Raw genomic sequence first — 23,822 nt, forward strand, 5'->3', positions numbered from 1 at the left:
AAGTGGTTCTCTTATCTCCAAAGGTCTCCTTAATTGTCCTGTAGGCAGTATCTATCTTACCCCTAGTGAGATAAGCCTCTACATCCTTACATTTGTCCTCTAGCCATCCCTGCTTAGCCATTTTGCTCTTCCTGTCGATCTCATTTTTGAGACGTTTGTATTCCCTTTTGCCTGCTTCATTTACTGCATTTTTATATTTTCTCCTTTCATCAATTAAATTCAATATTTCTTCTGTTACCCAAGGATTTCTAGCAGCCCTCATCTTTTTACTTACTTTATCCTCTGCTGCCTTCACTACTTCATCCCTCAGAGCTACCCATTCTTCTTCTACTGTATTTCTTTCCCCTATTCCTGTCAATTGTTCCCTTATGCTCTCCCTGAAACTCTGTACAACCTATGGTTCTTTCAGTTTATCCAGGTCCCATCTCCTTAATTTCCCACATTTTTGCAGTTTCTTCAGTTTTCATCTACAGGTCATAACCAATAGATTGTGGTCCGAGCCCACATCTGCCCCTGGAAATGTCTTACAACTTAAAACCTGGTTCCTAAATCTCTGTATTACCATTATATAATCTATCTGATACCTTTTAGTATCTCCAAGATTCTTCCATGTATACAACCTTCTTTTATGATTCTTGAACCAAGTGTTAGCTATGATTAAGTTGTGCTCTGCACAAAATTCTACCAGCCGGCTTCCTCTTTCATTTCTTAGCCCCAATCCATATTCACCTACCATGTTTCCTTCTCTCCCTTTTTCTATTCTAGAATTCCAGTCGCCCGTGACTATTAAATTTTCGTCTCCCTTCACTACCTAAATAATTTCTTTTATCTCATCATACATTTCATCAATTTCTTTCTCATCTGCAGAGCTAGTTGGCATATAAACTTGTACTACTGTAGTAGGCATTGGCTTCGTGTCTATCTTGGCCACAATAATGCGTTCATTATGCTGTTTGTAGTAGCTTACCCGTACTCCTATTTTTTTACTCATTATTAAACCTACTCCTGCATTACCTCTATTTGATTTTGTATTCATAATCCTGTATTCGCCTGACCAAAAGTCTTATTCCTCCTGCCACTGAACTTCACTAATTCCCACTATATCTAACTTTAACCTATCCATTTCCTTTTTTAAATTTTCTACCCTACCTGCCCGATTAAGGGATCTGACATTCCACGCTCCGATCCGTAGAATGCCAGTTTTCTTTCTCCTGATAACGACGTCCTCTTGAAAGAGTAGTCCCCGCTCGGAGATCCGAATGGGGGACTATTTTACCTCCGGAATATTTTACCCAAGAGGACGCCATCATCATTTAATCATACAGTAAAGCTGCATGCCCTCGGGAAAAATTACGGCTGTAGTTTCCCCTTGCTTTCAGCCGTTCGCAGTACCAGAACAGCAAGGCCGTTTTGGTTAGTGTTACAAGGCGAGATCAGTCAATCATCCAGACTGTTGCCCCTGCAACTACTGAAAAGGCTGCTGCCCCTCTTCAGGAACCACACGTTTATCTGGCCTCTCAACAGATACCCCTCTGCTGTGGTTGCACCTACGGTACGGCTATCTGTATCATTGAGGCACGCAAGCCTCTCCACCAACAGCAAGGTTCGAGGGGGGGGGGGGGGGGGGGTTAAAATGTTTTAGTAATTTTAAAATTATTAGAAGAGGCAAATTGACGTAATTCCTTTGATTATTGTTAAGAATGTTTTCTCCAAATATTCCTATTATACCAGGTATAGGTTGTTTTCAGACACTTGCATTAAAATTACCGGCTTTGAAAAAATGGTCTTTCTCGTTAACTTATTTCTGAAGAGCATTATACAAAGTGGCAGTATCAACCTTCCTTCCCTCTTGTCTGTATACACCTGTAGGTGTTATATGACCACCTCAAATTTGATATATAACTTTTTTTTTTTTTGAAATGTTTCCATATCTTCTAACGATTTTTGACGTCAGAAGGGGGTGTGAAGTGTGTATACGCTACCTTCCCAACTCCTTTGTACGAGTTGACTTACTTGGTAGTGCACAGCCGATCTTCTTCTCTGTTTAGGTGGCTGCTGTAATCTCTATAAACTTCTAAAGATGACGCTAGTTAAAGGGATCTCTAAGACTCTCTCTTTACTTGTGAAATAAGGAGGTACTCGAAGAATACTTTTAGTTCACTGTCGGTATATTTCATCTTCCACAGAGAACAAAATTCACAATTCACACTTCACACTTCTCACATAAACATTCGACTTCTTGTAAGTCACCTGTGTCATCTCACATTAGAAACAAGTAAGTTACATTTGCAACAGAGTTGATTTAATAACCAAGACTCTGTTACACCGAAATAACAAACATGTCTTGCCTCTAGCAAGTCTGGATTAAGAGTTTTTTAAAAGTTCTTTTTTCAATAATAATAGCCACTGACACTATTATCGCACAGTTACATAAATACTCCATGCTCCTCTCGTACGCACTCACTAAACGGCCATGGACCACTTGTCAGTGCTGTTTGACCACTGCATTTACATTCTTCCTGGGACTGAATTTAAACCTGCACACACAGACATGTGACACGCAGTAGGTGGGATTCCGCTCTCTCACATTTGTATCTAAAATATCATGTGTTCGAGAGGATAGAAGGCTGTGTGGTTGTAGAATTTACGCAGAAATTCTTGAAACAATACAGTTTAGATTGTATTCAGCTCAGATGGTAAATATCCTCTTTTACCATGAAACCATAAGAATTATGTTATCCTGAAGGGAAGGTGGAAATCTCTTAAAATGAAACATATCATCTGTAAGTGAGAAGCTTCACATTAGAAATTGGAAGAAAATGAAAAATATTTTCAGATCACTAACAAAATCTATGTTTTTGTAATTTGTTGCCAACTGTTACCACAATAATTAAACACTGTGTATATTTGTGGCAACCCTTATTAATTTTTGCGTTTATTAATCCATGTGTGGTGTTATGTGTAGTGACCATTAATATTATTTACAAAAGAGAGCTAAGAAGCTGTACCTGGTCCTGGTTTGAAATGTGAAATAATTTGGGTGAAGGTCACGGTTAAAGCAGGCTCAGACATGATAATTGGATGTCTCTATAGGCCCCCTGGCACAGCAGCTGTTGTGGCTGAGCACCTGAAGGATAATTTGGAAAATATTTCGAGTAGATTTCCCCACCATGTTATAGTTCTGGGTGGAGATTTTAATTTGCCGGATATAGACTGGGAGACTCAAACATTCGTAACGGGTGGCAGGGACAAAGAATCCAGTGAAATATTTTTAAGTGCTTTATCTGAAAACTACCTTGAGCAGTTAAACAGAGAACCGACTCGTGGTGATAACATATTAGACCTTCTGGTGACAAACAGACCCGAATTACTTGAAACAGTTAACGCAGAACAGGGAATCAGCGATCATAAAGCAGTTACGGCATCGATGATTTCAGCCGTAAATAGAAATATTAAAAAAGGTAGGAAGATTTTTCTGTTTATCAAAAGTGACAAAGAGCAGATTACGGAGTACCTCACGGCTCACCACAAAAGTTTTGTCTCAAATACAGATAGTGTTGAGGATCAGTGGACAAAGTTCAAAACCATCGTACAATATGCGTTAGATGAGTATGTGCCAAGCAAGATCATAAGAGATGGAAAAGAGCCACCATGGTGCAACAACTGAGTTAGAAAACTGCTATGGAAGCAAAGGGAACTACACAGCAAATATAAACATAGCCAAAGCCTTGCAGACAAACAAAAATTACGCGTAGCGAAATGTAGTGTGAGGAGGGCTATGCGAGATGTGTTCAATGAATTCGAAAGTAAAGTTCTATGTACTGACTTGGCAAAAAATCCTAAGAAATTTTGGTCTTATGTCAAAGCGGTAGGTGGATCAAAACAAAATGTCCAGACGCTCTGTGACCAAAATGGTACTGAAACAGAGGATGACAGACTAAAGGCCGAAATACTAAATGTCTTTTTCCAAAGCTGTTTCACAGAGGAAGACTGCGCTGTAGTTCCTTCTCTACATTGTCGCACAGATTACAAAATGGTAGTTATCGAAATAGATGACAGAGCGATAGAGAAACAATTAAAATCGCTCAAAAGAGGAAAGGTCGCTGGACCTGATGGGATACCAGTTCGATTTTACACAGAGTACGCGAAGGAACTTGCCCCCCTTCTTGCAGCGGTGTACCGTAGGTCTCCAGAAGACCTTAGCGTTCCAAAGGATTGGAAAAGAGCACAGGTCATCCCTGTTTTCAAGAAGGGACGTCGAACAGATGTGCAGAACTATACACCTATATCTTTAACATCGATCAGTTGTAGAATTTTGGAACACGTATTATGTTCAAGTATAATGACTTTTCTGGAGACTAGAAATCTACCCTGTAGGAATCATCATGGGTTTTGAAAAAGACGGTCGTGTGAAACCCAGCTCGCGCTATTTGTCCATGAGACTCAGAGGGCCATAGACACGGGTTCACAGGTAGATGCTGTGTTTCTTGACTTCTGCAAGGCGTTCGATACAGTTCGCCACAGTCATTTAATGAACAAAGTAAGAGCATATGGACTATCAGACCAGTTGTGTGATTGGATTGAAGAGTTCCTAAATAACAGAACGCAGCATGTCATTCTCAATGGAGAGAAGTCTTCCGAAGTAAGAGTGATTTCCGGTGTGCCGCAGGGGAGTGTCATAGGACCGTTGCTATCCACAATATACATAATGACCTTGTGGATGACATCGGAAGTTCACTGAGGCTTTTTGCAGATGATGCTGTGGTGTATTGAGAGGTTGTAACAATGGAAAATTGTACTGAAATGCAGGAGGATCTGCAGCGAATTGACGCATGGTGCAGGGAATGGCAATTGAATCTCAATGTAGAGAAGTGTAATGTGCTGCGAATACATAGAAAGATAGATCCCTTATCATTTAGCTACAAAATAGGTCAGCAACTGGAAGCAGTTAATTCCATAAATTATTTGGGAGTACGCATTAGGAGTGATTTAAAATGGAATGATCATATAAAGTTGATCGTTGGTAAAGCAGATGCCAGACTGAGATTCATTGGAAGAATCCTAAGGAAATGCAATCCGAAAACGAAGGAAGTAGGTTACAGTACACTTGTTCGCCCATAGCTTGAATACAGCTCAGCAGTGTGGGATTCGTACCAGATAGGGTTGATAGAAGAGATAGAGAAGATCCAACGGAGAGCAGCACGCTTCATTACAGGATCGTTTAGTAATCATGAAAGAGTTAAGAAGATGATAGATAATCTCCAGTGGAAAACTCTGCAGGAGAGATGCTCAGTAGCTCGGTACGGGCTTTTGTTGAAGTTTCGAGAACATACCTTCACCAAAGAGTCAAGCAGTATATTGCTCCCTCCTGTTTATATCTTGCGAAGAGACCATGAGAATAAAAGCAGAGAGATTAGAGCCCACACAGAAGCATACTGACAATCCTTCTTTCCAAGAACAATACGAGACTGGAATAGAAGGGAGAACCGATAGAGGTACTCAAGGTACCCTCCGCCACACACCATCAGGTGGCTGTGGAGTATGGATGTAAATGTAGATTAGTGACTCGCAATCAACTTTGCCCTAACTTCTGCAATGCATGAACCTATTATACGTTCATTCCTTTTGAAAGCTGTGAGCTTGCTGCTGTGGAAGAACTAGGTGGGTCTTTTCTCAGCAGCCAATGTGCTATGAGCAGATCGAAAATTTCCATTCCCAACATTCACTGCTGAGGGGCCAAGTGAAAGTGTGTGATCAGTAACAGTAAACCTGTTGTTTCATCCAATAACAGTCATGGTAAAGTCTAACTTAAAATGTTTGCATTTAGAGTTGTTGATTTATTCCAATTTTGAATGAGATTGGATTTCCGGTAAATACTATAATAATTTTTGAGAGTATGTTTTCTTCTTAGTGTCTGTGGTTGTGGTTGTGGTTGTGGTTGTGGTTGTGGTGGTGGTGGTGGTGGTGGTGGTGGCGGCGGCGGCGGCGGCGGCGGCGGCAGCAGTAGTGGCAGTTGGACTGACCTGAGTATGACTAGTACCCAAATATTATGTTGCAGAGATGATGATGCTGGCAGTGATGAATGCAGCCTCCCAGCAAAGCAAGCTGATGGGCAGCATAGCCTTTCAGCTAGCAATCCCTTCCTTGATGTGCCTAATGCTGCTACAGCAGTTGAGTACAAGAAAGGCTATGTTATGAGAAAGAGCTGTATTGATCCAAATGGGAAGAAGAGTGAGTACATATCAATTCCCGATGAAGAAGAAATATTTGCATTGTCTAAAATCTTCACAAAGTTAATAAGTGCACAGACACAGAGCTTACATAGTTATAAGCTCTGTGTATGAAACTAAAGTAAAACGAGATAGAAAACTGCTTATTAGGAGAAAGTAAGAGAACTTAACTTCCCTTGGCTTATCTGCCTTTTGTGTGTCCTTTGTTTTTACCCATGTTCTCAACATTCTAACAAATGGACGCAGTTCCAGAAGTTTTGGATTTATTCCCAGTTTTGAACAGCTTCTCTTTTTAAGCAGAGTATCTATACCTTGGTTTTAACAAATATGAGAAAAGTGTTTAAAAGATTGTGACCCCCATGTTAATGTTAGTAAGTCTCAGTAATCAGTATATAAACCAACAACACTGAGAACAATTTTGTGAATAATATGTACATAACGTGGACAACAAAATTTCTTGGAAGGTACCTGAATAAAAATCTTTGCTGGGTAAATCAAATAATTTTTATTTGTGAGGAAAATCAGTAGGAATTTATAACTCCTTGGCCAACTGTAGATACAGTTAACATCCGAACAGTGTCTTGTTTATTATAGTACTATTTACCTGTTTTTAATTATGACATTAAATTTATGGACTGTGCAGCAGATGTGTAAATAGAATGTTGCTGCTACAGAAAAGAATACAAGTACTGAATGGGCTATGAAGAATTTTGTCGTGACGTTTTGTCGCAATGTAAATACTTAACAGAATATTCTTTGCACTTAATTTAAATTAAGTCTTCATGTACCCAGAAATTCTACTTATTAAGTGTAGTGGTGTGTTTGGGTGCAACCAGGACTAAAGACAACTACTTTGACAAAAAAGTAAATTTAAAAATGACTTAACAATGCTTTTATATGAGTTGTTTAATAGTCTTCCAGACACTGTATTAGAGGAATTATTTAAAATTGATTTTTTTTTATACAGAAGTTTTTATCTGCTCAATGTGGTAGATGTAGCATCTGATGGAAATTGTTGTATGACATTGCTTGGGATTGTGAACCCTGTTATATGAAGGTGACTCAGATATAAATGGTAATTGTGCCATTGTACTGTGCAAGCATTTTTAAACAAGATGGTGGAGTGGTGGGCTGAAGAGTGGAGTGTTAAAGGCTGATTTGTTACGGATGGGGAACCAGATTGTTTTGGTATTTCACTCTGTTTGGCCTCTGTAAAGTCATGAGTGAAGAAGAGCTTCCTCCTTCTATTAAGCAATGTTATTATCATGAAGTTTTAAACCTATCAAGCGGTTAGACTCTCAGAGATTTTGACTCATTTGAAAGAACAGTTGAGGATGCTACACTGTCCCAGAACTGAGTGTTTACATGAGCCAGAGAATTTAATGGTGGCTGAGAAAGTGTAGAAAATGACATCCAAAGTCAAAGCCTGGAGGCAAATATGTGCTGTTAGAGAATATTGAAGGTGATCACACAGCAGGAGTGGGTGAAAGCGTTGGGAGTGCTTGTACTATATTGATGATTAGTTTGGCTGTAGAAAAGTTAGTGCTGAAGGTTTCAGAAGTTGTTAATGGAACCACAGAAACTGGTCAGGTTGGAGATCTGTAAGAGACTTTGGAATTGATTCTGTAACAAGGGGAGGATTTTTTGAAGTGCATCATCACATATGAGATACGGTTCTATCAATACATTCCAGAATTCAGAATATAAGGAGTGGCAAAGAAAGGAAGAAGATTGTCCATGAAGGCCAAAAGCTGCCTCTCAGCCAGTAAAGTTTTGCGACCATTCTTTTTACTACAGAGGAGTGTTATTCATTGACTTTCTTCACAGTCGATGTACAGTGAATGTAGCTTACTACTGCCATCGCTAACTTTAACAAAAGCCACGTACTGAAACAAAAGACTGAAAGTGCATCAGAGATGTTATCCTTCCCCAAGACATTGCTAAGACTCTCATAGCGAATTTGACAAAGGACAAACTAGTGGACATTGATTGGGAAATCCTTGACCACCTTTCCTACTGTCCAGATTTGCACCTATGCCCCCCCCCCCCCCCCCCCCTCTCTGACTATTTTTCCTTAGGATCCGTGAAAGAAGCACTTGGAGGGAAAATGGTTCAAAGACATGTGCAAATGGCTTATGATGCGCTCTCAAAGTTTTTATGAACGAAGAATGTTGAAGCTTCAGAATCACTGGCAAAAATGTGTAGAATGTGGAGGAAGCTATGTAGGGGAAAAATCCTGAAGATTTCAGTTGTGTAAATGATAAATGAATAAATATATAAAGAGTGATTACCATTTACATTTGAATCACCCTCATATAACAAGAAATAGCATCTGAGCACTAACTAATACTGGTATAGGATGGCCAGTATTGTCACTTTTTAAGAGGAGTACCAGTATCTTAATACTGCTATTTGTAAGTACAGTGTTTACTTATAGAGTCCTGTAGCAAATAAGCTTTAGAACACCGAATGTAAAAACTTTTAAAGTCCTGCAAAAAATTTAATTATCTCTGGGGAAAATTGTTTGGCTTTAGTTTAAAAAAATTAAAATGTTAAGTTCTGTTTTTGACCTTTATAAAAACACACAACTTTTGATATTTATGCTATGATAATTTTGTTTTTCAGCGCCTTTTGGGAAGCGTGGGTGGAAAATGTTCTATTGCACGCTACGTGATATGGTACTGTATCTCCATAAAGATGAGCATGGATTTCGTAAAAGTGCTCTGAGTGATAACTTGCACAATGCAATCCGTATACATCATTCCTTGGCTACGAAAGCCACTGACTACACCAAGAAACAGCACGTCTTTCGATTACAGACTGCTGACCAGGCAGAGTATTTGTTTCAGACAAGGTGAGCACAGAAATCTCTTCAGCAGTAGTACATGTTCCAGTATTTGTTTGTTTGAGTTCAGAGCAGTGACTGAGATATGAATATCCTTTCCATGGGACGACATTAACCTGTATCATCCTGCATGTCAAATTTGGCAGCGTAGCTCAAATTACAGTTGTTCTTCGTGTGCAGAAGTTTGCAAGTTCAGGAAAAGTATACTGGCTTTCAGATGAAATGACTTCTGAAGTAGAGAAACTATTGTTATACAATGTTGTGAGACTGCAGTTTGGTACTTAGACAGTGGTGAGGTATTGTGTTGGGCAGAATGGGTGCAGGGAATGGGAGGGAGATTTGGGAAAGGGTGGCCGATTGTTCAGAGGGAGGCAGTAAGTGCGTAGGGTAGAAAGTGTGGGAGGGAGAGGCCGCAGATGTGTAGGATAGTAATGCAGACATGGACACCTGAGCCAGCGAGTTTGTGCAGTGGATGATGATGATGATGATGTGGGAACAAGGTGAGTTAACTGTTATTGAGGCTGCGAGTGTTATGGGAACAAAGGAAATGTTGCATTAGTGACTCCCATCTATGCGTTGTGTTGGGAGTGGGGGGGGATCCAGGTGGCATGGGTTGTGAAGCAGCCCTTGAAATTCAGAATGTTGCGCTCACAGAATGTTGCGCTCACAGGGGAAATCTCCCCATCACACACCCATCAGATTTAATGGTAAGATGGCCCAGTGGATAGCCAATTACAAACTGAACACAGATTAATCACGAAAACAGGAAGAAGGTGTACTGAACTGTGAAAACAAAGCTAAATCAAAACAGTGAATGGTCATAGCTCAAGATATGCAATATCAAGCAGAATTGTGTAACCGTGGTGCCTTGGTTGGGATCTCATTGTTGGACTGTGAAGTGGGAGATCCATGTTCAAATCACCCTCTTACCTTAATTTTTTTTTTTTCCTCACAAAAATATGAACTCTGTCTGGTCTCCGACATATGTTTGCTGCATTCAGATCAGTGTCTGTGTTGTGGTGTAACGTCTGTTTGCAAAAGTAAGGTGTAAGGAAAGGACTTCACATATACATACCTCTTGTTTGTTATACGTAAGTAACCCATGGTATGACTCTTGCATTCAATTTTGGAAGTTTTGTCTCTTGAATTCCTTTGTTGTAACATAGTTCACAGCCTTTTATTTGATGTTTTCATTTCTGTGAGGTCTATGTGGTGCCTCGCCTGTTCTCACTATCATCATGTTTACTTGCGATAGTAATATGTTCTTATCACAGGACTCATATTCTATAACCAGCGTATAGTAAAACAACTGCCAAGGCTATAGAAGAACAGACAATATCAATAACTGGACAGAAAGTTCATAATTTCGTGAAGAAAAAGAAAAAAGTGGACATGAGGGAGATCTGAAAACAGATTTCCTGTGCTGCAGCCCAACACAATGACCACACAACCACAACACCATAATTTTTGTATTGTGCGTGATGTTGGTCATCTTGAGCTTCGACCGTTCACTGTTTCTATTTTGCTTCTTTTTTCACAGATTAGTACACTTTTTTCATGTTTGATCTGTGTTCAGTTTTTGATGGGCTATTCGCTGGGCCATTATACCATTAAATCTGAAATGGGTGTGCTGGGGAGTTTCCCGTGTCAGTAGTATTTTCTGTTGCTGAGTGGCCAACTGTGCTCTGGGGCACAGTTTGGCAGTGGGCACTCATTATGGTGTGTGTGGTTGGTTGTTGTTTTGTGTGTGTGTGTGTGTGTGTGTGTGTGTGTGTGTGTGTGTGTGTGAGAGAGAGAGAGAGTGAGAGAGAGAGAGAGAGGTATTGAAGTATTCATTCTGTTTTGCATGCCTTCAGAGACTCAGTGGTTCCACTATTTAGTGGGCTGTTTCCTTTACTCCTAATACTACCGTATTTATTTCCTTTCAGAGACAGATTGGCTGGCTAAGACTTACTCCCAGGAACTACTGTTCCCAATTCACCCCATAGACAAACAACCACAAAATTGACAGTAATAATGTTGTGTACTGACAAAAACATTGTAGGAAGTTGTAAATTCTTGCATGTGCTTAGTGTTGGCCTACAACTAGAGAAACAATGTAACACTCATGTTAAAATATCTGAGCCTACCTACGTCTTCCATAAAAATAATTGACAAAAATAGGAACATTTATTTTGTAGGTGTTCTTTCATTCATGTGCGTTGGTGTAATTACTTGGGAAAACTCATCACTTGGGCAAAAATTGATTTTTGCACGAAGAAAGTAATTAGAATTATGTGTGAGGCTCAGTGACATTTTTTTTTTTTTAGATGTCAGTCCCAGCAGTTAAAAATATTAATCACAAACTCTCCAGAATTTATTCATGAATGAACTTTTATGTTAATCAGTCAGTTAAGCATGAGAATTTAGAAATATTTGCTTACAAGGCATTAGAAGGAGAAATATGTGTACTATTCTCTACTACATATAGCTTTTTAGATTTTGAATATCATCACCATCACCATCATCATCATTGTTGTTGTTGTCATTGTCATCATCAAGTTTTCTGCTCTGTGAGCATATCCATGTTGTCTCCAGTTTTTGTAGCCCTTGTAATCCTTATTAATATCATCTATTGAGTCTTCTGTCCTGCATTTCACCTATCCTCCAAATGCTTCGGGAACTCAAATGGAAATTCCTGCAAGGAAGGGAATATTCTTTTCGGGGAATGCTATTGATAAAATAAAGAACTGGCATTTGAAGCTGACTGCAGAATGCCTCTGCTGTTGCCAATATGTATTTCATTTAAGGATCACGAAGATAAGACAAATTGTGTCTCTTCCAGATGCGTATAGTCAGTCACCTCGCTCTGTTTGCTAGTGGAAAAGCAACTGAAATGGTTAGTAGTTGTACAAGCTACACACTGACATACACCATTACCCTCCATAGTGCACCATACATTGGCTTTTGGAGTGTGTATATAGATGTAGATTACATTCTAGAACTATTTATAATATAATTTCTTTTTCATTTCCTATGCTCATTCCAGTTTCTTCGTGTGCAGTCAGTTACAGTCAGTAATTACTTTTCTTCAGTTTTCCTCAGCATATGTTCTCTGTCTACCTGTTTTATTTACTTGCTTCTTTGCCATATTCATATTCCAAGAGTGCCGTGCCCCTTCTGCCTTTCTTATCATATTCAGTGCTTCAGAGCTTTACTGCAGAACACTCGAAACAAAACACATTATCAACATTTTCGTTGATCACATTCTCTTACCATTGCAAAAATCTCCCCGTTATTAGAAAATGGCAGTTTTACCATTGTAATTCTTGATTAAATTTCTTTGCTGACCCTCCACTTATTTTCTATTATACCTCCTGTGTACTTAAAATCTTGCATGTGTTGAAATTTGTGCCCATCCAGTATTCTTTTTATCTTTTGATCACACATTTCATCATTTTTAAAATTTTTTTCATATTTGTCTTCATTCCTTATGCTTTTTAAGTAGCTCTGATCTCTACTTTTTTGTGTCATAATTCCCCAGCTCTAGCTAGAAGAACCAAATTTTATGTGATTCTCAAATATCATATTCTTAGACCATAGATGACCACTGGTAAACAATGCTCAATTGTATCTTTGAAATATACCTTTAAGTGTGTGTGATAAGACAACAGCCCTTTCATAAATGTTTTCCTAATTCTTTCAGAATATCATTTTGAAAGTGTTCTTGGAATCAAGAAACACACACAAGTTCTTCTCCATCCCAATACAACACTCTTCTAGAGAAAAATATATAGACACACACTGAACAGCCAAAACATTGTGACCACTGTTCTTTGTGATGTTGGATGCCACTTGGTGGCTTTGCGGGCAAATGACGTGGTAAGAGAAGTATGTAAGTAGAGCAGAGGCAGATGAGAGCTCATCCTAGCAAAGATACGAGGCTCTGCGGCAGACAACCCGTGTGTGTTCACATGTTGACTAAACGACATCGACAATTATGACTGCAGTGGGCATGGGACCATTGGGATTCATCCGCGAGTCGTTGGAAACATATCGGCTCTTCAGATGAATCACATTTCTTGCTACATCAGGTTCATGGTCATCTCCGCAAATGGTACCATTGAGGCAAACAGCAGCTCCCAACATGCACCATGCTATGGGTGCAGGCTGATGGGAGCACTATTGTGCTATGGAAAACATTATCCTGCACTTGAATGGGAATTGTGGAAAAAATTGAAGACATCATTTCAGCTGCAGACCACCAGCATCCTTTTATGCTTGATACCTTTCCTGATGGTGATGTCATCTTTCAGCAGTATAATTTTCTGTGTATCGAAGCCAGAATCATTCTACAGTGGTTTGAAGAGTATGACAGTGCAATCATGTTGATGTGTTGGCCACCAAATTCACCTGATGTGAATCTAACGGAACCCTTCTGGATTGCTATCGGTCCTGTCATCACGTACATAAATCAGCAGCCCATTATTTACAGGAATTACATGACTTTTTTGTAGTCGTCTGATACCCCATATCTTCAAAAACTTACCAACAAATTGTAGAATTGATGGTGTGATGCAGTATCGGTGCTGTATTGTATTCCGAAGATGAATCAACAAGCTATTAAGCAGGTGTTTATAATGTTTTGGCTCGTCAGTGTATATAGAAACATGATCACACGCACAAGGTGGTCAGTTAATTAGCATTGAAGATGGTAAATCAGGCCATTGGGCATGCAAATTAGTGTGGTCCACCAGAGATTGTCTTCATTTGGTTTCCTAAAACCAAACAGGAGAGTGATACAGAAACTGGACAAGGGAAGGTAGTAAGGATTAAATGTGAGTCATAGGCTATAATCTACATTATGAGAACTAATCTACGCTGTGGAGAACAGCTGAAACTAATAGTATTTGGCAGACTGCTTGAATTTGCACATGTGATGGCCTGATTGGCTAACTGGAAATGGTGCAGTACATCTCTTCTGTTCATAACAAATTATTTTTCAGCGTAACCTATAATACACTTACAAGCACACTGTTTCTGACCACCTGTGTGCATACGTGCTCGCGCACCCACCCACCCACCCACCCACCCACCCACCCACCCACCCACCCACCCACCCACGCACGCACGCAACCAACCAACCAACCAACCACGCACGCACGCATGCTCGCGCACACGTGCGTGCGCGCACTCGCGCGCGCGCACACACACACACACACACACACACACACACACACACACATCATATTGGGGTAAAGCAAGAGTAGGTCAGTAATGAATAAGAAAATAAGTATGCAGGTACGCTACTTCAAACAGGTAGTGAACACATTATTGTAGCCAAGACAGAGAAGAAATCAATGTCCACCACATTAGTAAAAGTTTGTATGCCAACTAGCTCCACAGATAGTGATAAGAGTAAAAACATATCCATACATAGAATAAAAATGTGTGTGTGTGGGACTGGGGTACGGGTGTGTGGGCACGTCTGCATCTCACACCCACCAATATCCATGGGGGAGCCAGTGATAACAGAACTATTCCAACCAGTGTGTGAGATCTTTGAGAAAGGTGATGTACCCCCAGACTTCATGAAGAAAATAGTAATTCCATTTCCAAAGAAAGCAGGTGCTGATGGGTGTGAATATTGCCAAACTATCAGTTTAATTAGTCATTGTTGCAAAATACTAATACGAATTTTTACAGAAGAATGGAAAAACTTGTAGAAGCCAACCTCAGATTAGATCAGTTTGGGTTACAGAGAAATGTAGAAACATATATGGCAATACTGACCGCTATGACACCTTATAGAAAATAGGTTTAGGAATTGGAAACCAACTATTAAAGTATTTGCAGACTTAGAGAAAGCTTTTGACAATGTCTGCTGGAATAAACTCTTCAAATTTCTGAAGGTACCAGAGGTAAAATACAGAAAGCAATAGGTTATGAACAACTTGTACAGATTGCAGCCAGTATTTATAAGAATTGAGGGACATAAAGGGAAGCAGTGGTTCGGATGAGAAGGGAGTGAGATAGGGTTATAGCCAATTGCCAGTGTTATTCAGTCAATACATTAAGCAAGTAATAAAGGAAATCAAGGAAAAATTTGGAGAAGGGATGAAAATTCTAGGAGGAGGAATAAAAACTCCTAGGTTTGCTGATGACATTGTAGTTTTGTCAGAGAGAGCCAAGGACATGGAAGAACAATTAAACAGTATGGACAGTATCTTGGAAGTGGATATAAGATGATCAACAAAAGCGAAATAAGGATAATGGAGCATAGTCTAATTAGATCAGGTAATACTGAGGAAATTAGATTAGAAAATGAGACTGTGAAAGTAGTAGGTGAGCTTTGCTATTTGCGCAGCAAACTTAACTGGTGATGGCCAAAGTGGAGAGGATATAAAATGTCGACTAGCAATTTCAAGAAAAGTGCTTCTGAAGATGAGAAATACGTTAACACTGAATAGAGACTTAAGTGTTAATGAGGTCTTTTTCTGAAAGTATTTGTATGGAGTGCAGCCGTGCATGGAAATGAAACATTGATGATAAACAGTATACAAGAAGAGAATAGAAGATTTTGAAATGTGGTGCTAAAGAAGAATGCTGAAGATTAGGTGGGTGGGTCATGTAAGTAACGAGTAGGTACAGAATAGAATTGGAGAGAGAAGAAATATTTGGCACAACTTCACTAGAAGAAAGGATCTGTTGATAGGGAACTTTCTGGGACATAAAGTGATCAGCAATTTAGTACTGGAGGGAAGTAGGGTTAAAATTTAGAGGGAGAGCAGGAGATGCATGCAGTAAGCAGGATGAAAAGGATGTAGGTTGCAATAGTTATTCAGAGATGAAGCAACTTCCACAGGATAGAGTAGAACAAAGAACTGCATGAAATAAGTTTTTGGACTGAAGACTACAACAGCATCATATAAAAATCTGGAAAAGCTTTTTATCAGTTTACTTCAAATTTTTGCTTAATACACTAATAAACATTTAGATGGACATAGGATGTAAATTTTTTTAAACAACGCTGTACAGTCTTTGGACTGACAACAACAATGTCAACAACAACAACAACATCATCTTTTAAAGCAGCACATATACAAATACACTCCTGGAAATGGAAAAAAGAACACATTAACACCGGTGTGTCAGACCCACCATACTTGCTCCGGACACTGCGAGAGGGCTGTACAAGCAATGATCACACGCACGACACAGCGGACACACCAGGAACCGCGCTGTTGGCCGTCGAATGGCGCTAGCTGCGCAGCATTTGTGCACCGCCGCCGTCAGTGTCGGCCAGTTTGCCGTGGCATACGGAGCTCCATCGCAGTCTTTAACACTGGTAGCATGCCGCGACAGCGTGGACATGAACCGTATGTGCAGTTGACGGACTTTGAGCGAGGGCGTATAGTGGGCATGCGGGAGGCCGGGTGGACACGTGGGGCGTGAGGTCTCCACAGTACATCGATGTTGTCGCCAGTGGTCGGCAGAAGGTGCACGTGCCCGTCGACCTGGGACCAGACCGCAGCGACGCACGGATGCACGCCAAGACCGTAGGATCCTACGCAGTGCCGTAGGGGACCGCACCGCCACTTCCCAGCAAATTAGGGACACTGTTGCTCCTGGGATATCGGCGAGGACCATTCGCAACTATCTTCATGAAGCTGGGCTACGGTCCCGCACACCGTTAGGCCGTCTTCCGCTTACGCCCCAACATCGTGCAGCCCGCCTCCAGTGGTGTCGCGACAGGCGTGAATGGAAGGACGAATGGAGACGTGTCGTCTTCAGCGATGAGAGTCGCTTCTGCCTTGGTGCCAATGATGGTCGTATGCGTGTTTGGTGCCGTGCAGGTGAGCGCCACAATCAGGACTGCATACGACCGAGGCACACAGGGCCAACACCCGGCATCATGGTGTGGGGAGCGATCTCCTACACTGGCCGTACACCTCTGGTGATCGTCGAGGGGACACTGAATAGTGCACGGTACAGCCAAACCGTCATCGAACCCATCGTTCTACCATTCCTAGACCGGCAAGGGAACTTGCTGTTCCAACAGGACAATGCACGTCCGCATGTATCCCGTGCTACCCAACGTGCTCTAGAAGGTGTAAGTCAACTACCCTGGCCAGCAAGATCTCCGGATCTGTCCCTCATTGAGCATGTTTGGGACTGGATGAAGCGTCGTCTCACGCCGTCTGCACGTCCAGCACGAACACTGGTCCAACTGAGGCGCCAGGTGGAAATGGTATGGCAAGCCGTTCCACAGGACTACATCCAGCATGTCTACGATCGTCTCCATGGGAGAATAGCGGCCTGCATTGCTGCGAAAGGTGGATATACACTGAACTAGTGCCGACATTGTGCATGCTCTGTTGCCTGTGTCTGTGTGCCTGTGGTTCTGTCAGTGTGATCATGTGATGTATCTGACCCCAGGAGTGTGTCAATAAAGTTTCCCCTTCCTGGGACAATGAATTCATGGTGTTCTTATTTCAATTTCCAGGAGTGTATGTATGTATTTGTTCAATAGGAATATAGGTAAGGGCAAAATCTTTTCTTCCTTTTTTCCCAACCCCTGCTGTATAGGCTGCCCTGCACATCAGGCCTGTTGTGTGTAGTAACAGTATTGGTCTGCCTTATAGGTGTGCTTAGCTGGACATCCTACATGTGTGGGGCAATAAATAGTTTTCCAATCCTCGATGAGTGGGTGGCCTGATGGACAGGTGTTTGTGGGAGTAGTATTGGCCTATTTTATGGGCCTGTTTTGCAGGGGCCACACATGCAGTTGTGCATGACTGAGGGAAGCTCAGAATAGATGGAAGGAGGGGATGTACAGAGAATGCTGGCAAGAGGGGATGGATAGGGGGGAGAGATAGTAGGGAGAGATTAATGGGACTGATAGGGGGGAGGAAATAAGTAATGAGAAGTGGGAGGAGGAGGCGGATAGGGAGGGAAGAGGCACACGGAGAAAGGGAAGAGGAGAAGATGCATAGAGAGGGAGGAAACAGGAGGAGATGAACATAGTGAGAGGGAGAAGAAGTAGAAGAACAAAGAGGAGAGAGAAGGGGGTATGGACAAAGGGAAGGAGGGCGGAGGTGGACAGAGAGGAGGGAGGGAGGTGGAGGTGGGGTGGCTTTGGACTAGGACTGTTGATATTTTTAAAAATATCTGGAATCCAATATATCGATATTTAAAGAGAGATCCTTATCAGCTCTCGATATATCAAAAAAAAGTGCTGATGTATCAGTGGCAAAAATATCTGTGTAGTTGTCTATAAAAATATCAGCTGCACATTGTAAGTATACTGCTGGTTTTAGAGCTGTATATTTAAATATTGATTTATTATTAGATGTTCTGTACATCAACAAGCTATCAGCCTGCCTATCTCTCTTCGAGCAATAATTCAAAGGAAGATGCTGCACATTCATGCTTGGCGATAACCACTTACTAACAATGGTAACTCCATGTAAGTGGTACAGTAAAAGGTGTCTGATGGGTCAGCATTTCCCTCACACGCCTCCGCCTGCCACAAACACCAGTCTTGTCATTTAGATTTTTGTTCATCACTTTCACCATTTTTTTTAAGAATGCTGACTTGAAGAAGTAGCACACTAGATGTGTTAAAAATTGTTTTTTGATGCAACAGGTGTTCTATTTTTTCACATCGAAAATCTTGTCATTCCATTCCCACTGACACCTTCCAGTGTGATCAGACTACTACTTTTGTGCCACATATACTTGTTTCACACAGTCAAAGTGAAATTAGATGTGATGAAAGCTCCCTTCACACAATGAAGATAAATTATCTTCTTCTGCAGTTTGAAAAGAATGAGTTCAGATATTTATCAAATATTGTTAAAAAAATATGATATAAAATGAAAACATTGGCACTGGATATTTCCTGTTTGATATCGATATATCGGAGGGAAAATATCGTCGATATATATTGATATTTTTTGGAAAAAATATTAATTTATCAATATTTTATCAGAAGCCCTAGTTTGGACAGAGAAAGTGGGAGGAGGAGATGGATGGAGAGGTGGAGGAGTAGGAGTTGAACAGAGAGGGAGGACGAGGAGGCGGACAAGCAGGGAGAGGTGGGGGGGGGTGTAGAAACGGAGATGAGGGAAGGAGGAGGTGGACAGTTAGAAGGGGGGAGAGGATATGACCAGAGGGGGGACAGGAGGAGATGGATAATGAGAAGGGGGAGGAGAAGCTGTGTGCAATAATATGTCAAACACATATGCAGTTGAAGCTGGCGAGGAAGGGCTAGTATATGAATAAAATTCTTTGCATTTGTCTTTCAGGGTTCATTGGAATGCTATAACAATAGCTGTATGGTTTGATTATTTACCTGGGTGGTTGTACAATTCAAAACAGTTTTTGATTCAAATTTTACCACTTTTAAACATTCGTTCACTGCTTACTTTACCTGTATTCTCTTTGTTTATGACTGCATCTTATACATTGTATCAAAATGTATGCTCATGATTGAGAAGTTAGCTTACTTTCATATCGTGTTAGTACATAATAGTACAACTAGTTTGTCATGGTTAGAATTATTCATGACCTTCCATGATTGCTGCATAAATTTTTCATTAAACTGTGAATTAAAATGAAGAAGACTTGTTAGCTGGTTCATTGTAGGATTTTTTTTGTGTTATTTCATGGGACTTTCACATCTAATAATCCTTTGCACATGCATGTAAATAAAAATGCAGAATGGTTATAATCAAACTTTCAGTGGTTGAGAGGGCCTCTATGAGAAATGAGTGACTGTAGGACAGTAAAACGCCGGCTGGAGTGGCCGTGCGGTTCAGGGTGCTACAGTCTGGACCGAGCGACCACTACGGTTGCAGGTTCGAATCCTGCCTCGTGCATGGGTGTAAGTCGCATTGTGCCCAGAGCCATTTGAGCCATTTGACAGTGAAACTTTGTGGAAACATTTGTAAGGACATGCAGAACAGAAGTAATGAATAAACCATTGAAAGAAGCACATTATATTTTAAGATAAATAACAAATACACCACTGAACGAAACTAATTTTAATTTCCACATGAGAGGGTAACATTTTTTAATTGCATATCACACTTACATTCCAGGTTACGAACATTTCTCAATGTGATGACAGTATGCATCCGTGACAGCTCAAACCGTATTAGAGATTGTTCTGCTGCTGCCCAAAACATTGGTGAACAACTCAGTGTTCAGCTATTGTGACACAGCTTGTGCACTGCTTGAAGATGACACATTGCGTCCAGCATTCTCGGCCAAGGCGGTAGTAACTTCTTCAACAATTTGCGGTGCATTATGCGTTTGGTCTCTTCCCTAAGCAATTCCCAAATCACCATTTAATTCGAACATTGAGTCATGTTCTTCAGTCCTGAGCGGAAAAAGGACCTGACCTTATTCCTTTAATGCAACAATACTCGTGAAGAGCAGCAACACTATTTATGTTTCATTTAAACAGTTTTACGAGTAAAGCCTTGCTTACCTTGACCAAACCCATGTCGATTTTCTGCAATTATCATGTACACTCTATTTGTGTTTGAACCTTATGTCACCTAAATGCAAATCGTCACACTAGCAATATTAACAATGAAAATCCTAGAATGCACTGTCTGAACATCATTCCTATAAAGTTGGGAACCTATATGGTGAATACTTTTCCATATAACTGGCTCAATTACTGAAAGTTTAATTATAACCACCCTGTATTATAGAAAGGATAGATTGGTATTTACCATGTAGAGGAGGCATGGAGTCGTTGACAGGCATAGTGAAAATAATATTAGAAATGGATAAATTTTCGGGCAAAGTCCTTCATCAGAAGCAGAGCTCTTACACACTCGCACAACAACTACTTTCATATACATGTGGTTACTGTCTCCGGCCAATAAGGCCTGACTGACTGATTTGGTTTCAAAGTATATCGGAAGATTTGGCTAAGTGTAGCTGGGCGAGCTAGTTTCAGGGGAAGGTGCGGTCATAGCCCCTCCAGTACACCATACTTGGTAAGGCATGATGGTGTCTAAACTATTCTTCATTTGTTTCCTTGTCAATATTGTGTAGCAGCATGAAGGAATAGCCAAAGTAAAGCAACTTAACTTCAAAGGTTATATTTGGAGAAATTTCTAAGATAGATTCCCTCATTCTCAGCAGTGGAAATTCACACATTCACATAGCAACAACTCACACATATGGCTGCTGTCTCCCAGTGCTGAGGGTAGTGGACGTGTGCGACCGTGTGTGTGTGTGTGTGTGTGTGTGTGTGTGTGTGTGTGTGTGTGTGTTGTCTGTAATTCAATGCCTCCTGTTTGTTTTGAGTAGTAATACATCATCTCTATGTTATTATTTCACCATGGACTTTCCATTGTTTGATCTCCTGCTTTGTGTAAGAACACACATAAAAAATGTTCTGCATCACCTTGGTTCCAAGAGTTCTGGAACCTGTGCAGAAAATTGGAATAGAGATCAACATAAACATCATTTCTGCTCTTTTTATTGCTCATGAAAACCACACATTGCATTTTGTATCACCATACATCCAGATCTTCAGAGATGGTGGTCCAGATTGTTGTAGACCACACACCGATACCTTTAATACCTAGTAGCACGTCCTCTTGCATTGATGCATGCCTGTATTCATCATGGTTAGCACACTGGACTCGCATTCGGGAGGATGACAGTTCAATCCCACATCCAGCCATCCTGATTTAGGTTTTCCATGATTTCCCTAAATCGCTGCGGGCAAATTCCAGGATTGTTCCTATGAAAGGGCATGGCAGACTTACTTCCTCATCCTTCCCTAATCTGATGAGACCAATGACCTTGCTGTTTGGTCGCTTCCCACAAAGAACCCCACCCACAAGTTCATCAAGGCACTGTTGGTCCAGATTGTCCCAATCCTCATGGCAATTCAGCATAGATCCCTCAGAGTGGTTGGGGGGGGGGGGGGGTGGTGTCACGTTGCCCATTGCCCATAAACAGCCCTTTTCAATCTATACCAGGCATGTTCGATAAGGTTCATGTCTGGAGAACATACTGGCTACTCTAGTCGAGCAATGTCATTATCCTGAAGAAAGTCTTTCGCAAGATGTGCATGGTGGGGGCGCGAATTGTCGTCCGTGAAGAAGAATGCCTCTCCAATATGCTGCTGATATGGTTGCACTATCAGTTGGAGGATGGCATTCACGTATCGTACACCTGTTGTGGCGTCTTCTATGACCACGAGCAGCTCTGACCGGGTTGCCTCCAAACGCGTCTCCGGCGATTGTCTGGTTGAAGGCATAAGCAACACTCATCAGTGAAGAGGATGTGATGCCAATCCGGAACTGTCCATTCGGCATGTTGTTGGGACCATCTGTACCGGGCTTCATGGTGTCGTGGTTGCAAAGATAGACCTCGCCATGGATGTCAGGAGTGAAGTTTTGCATGATGCAGCCTATTGCACACAGATTGAGTCATAACACGACATCCTGTCGCTGCATGAAAAGCTTTATTCAACATGATGGCGTTGCTGTCAAGGTTCCTCCGAGCCATAAGACGTAGGTAGCAGTCATCCACTGTGGTAGTAGCCCTTGGGCGGCCTGAGTCAGACATGTTGGCAGTTCCTGTCTCTTTGTATCTCCTCCATGTCCGAACAATATCGCTTTTGTTCACTCCGAGATGCTTGGACACTTCCCTTGTTGAAAGCCTTTCCTGTCACAAAGTGACAACTCGGAAGCCATCGAACCACAGTATTGACAGTCCAGCCGTGGTTGAGCTAGAGGCAACATGAGCCATGTACCTCCTTCCGGGTGGAATGACTGGAACTGATTGGCTGTTGGACCCCCTCCATCTAATAGGTGCTTTTAATGCGTGGTTGTTTACATATTTGGACAGTTTTAGGGATGTCTCTGAACAGTCAAAGGGACTGTGTTTGTGATACAATATCCACGGTCAATGGCTATCTTCAGCAACTGTGGGAACCGGTATGATGCAAAACTTTTTGTGATATGTGTATTTCCAGTTGATACTACTAAAACGTCATGCTCTTGGGATTCGTTTTTGACTTGTCTTAATGGTAAATTATGCCCATGTTTTCAGTTTACATTTGAATACAGTCTCTGTTTGTGTTGTTTAATGTGTATGTGTTAATAAGCTTCAGCACTTTGTACAACCCTTTGGTTTATATCACCACTGAAAAGAAGTCTTTCTACAAATGTAGTAATTCTTCATTTCGAACATTTATTTTCAGTGATTCAAAGGAACTGCAGTCATGGATAGACACCATCAATTTTGTGGCTGCCAGTTTCTCAGCCCAACCTTTGGCCAGTGCCGTGGGATCTCAGCGGAAGTTCCAGAGGCCTCTCCTTCCCTGCAGTCATACAAAACTAAGTCTGGTGGGTACATTAGTGTTCATGGCTCTGTTTATTATATTAGCCTTGCCAGTTGAAGCCATATGTATGAAGTACATAATATGAGTGTTTTACTGAAAGTAATCAGCAACAATTTTTAAAATTTTAGTGTTCTGTTTTTAGACAAACCAAGTACATCATCTTAATCTACATACTTTCTGTCACTTTTCAACATAGTCTCTATTTATTTGGACATATTTCTCGCATCATTATACAAGTTTGAAACTATCCTGAAGGAACTCCATTCCAGCTTCCTGAAAACACTGATGCACCGCTTTCCAAACGTCTTCAAACAACCTGTAATGTTGGCCTTGCATCTGATCAGACAGAACAGAAAGGGTGGTAGACATTGTCAGAGGATGCCAA

At 41.1% G+C, this 23,822-nt stretch overlaps 1 protein-coding gene across 14 annotated transcripts in view; it reads left to right on the top strand.

Moving 5' to 3' along the window:
* LOC126281501 (PH and SEC7 domain-containing protein) overlaps nucleotides 1-23,822 on the top strand; it is an 814,448-nt gene that overhangs the window by 654,181 nt on the left and 136,445 nt on the right. For all 14 annotated transcript variants that reach the window (XR_007551283.1, XM_049980532.1, XM_049980516.1 and 11 more), the window contains 3 exons: nucleotides 6,059-6,231; nucleotides 8,856-9,084; nucleotides 23,297-23,441. Coding sequence is in view for 13 of the 14 variants with exons in the window: in XM_049980532.1 (XP_049836489.1) it covers nucleotides 6,059-6,231; nucleotides 8,856-9,084; nucleotides 23,297-23,441 (547 nt within the window). In the remaining variant the exon portion in view is untranslated. The remainder of the gene's footprint in view (nucleotides 1-6,058; nucleotides 6,232-8,855; nucleotides 9,085-23,296; nucleotides 23,442-23,822) is intronic.

This window comes from Schistocerca gregaria, chromosome 1, assembly GCF_023897955.1.
Source record: "Schistocerca gregaria isolate iqSchGreg1 chromosome 1, iqSchGreg1.2, whole genome shotgun sequence".
Lineage (NCBI taxonomy): Eukaryota > Metazoa > Arthropoda > Insecta > Orthoptera > Acrididae > Schistocerca > Schistocerca gregaria.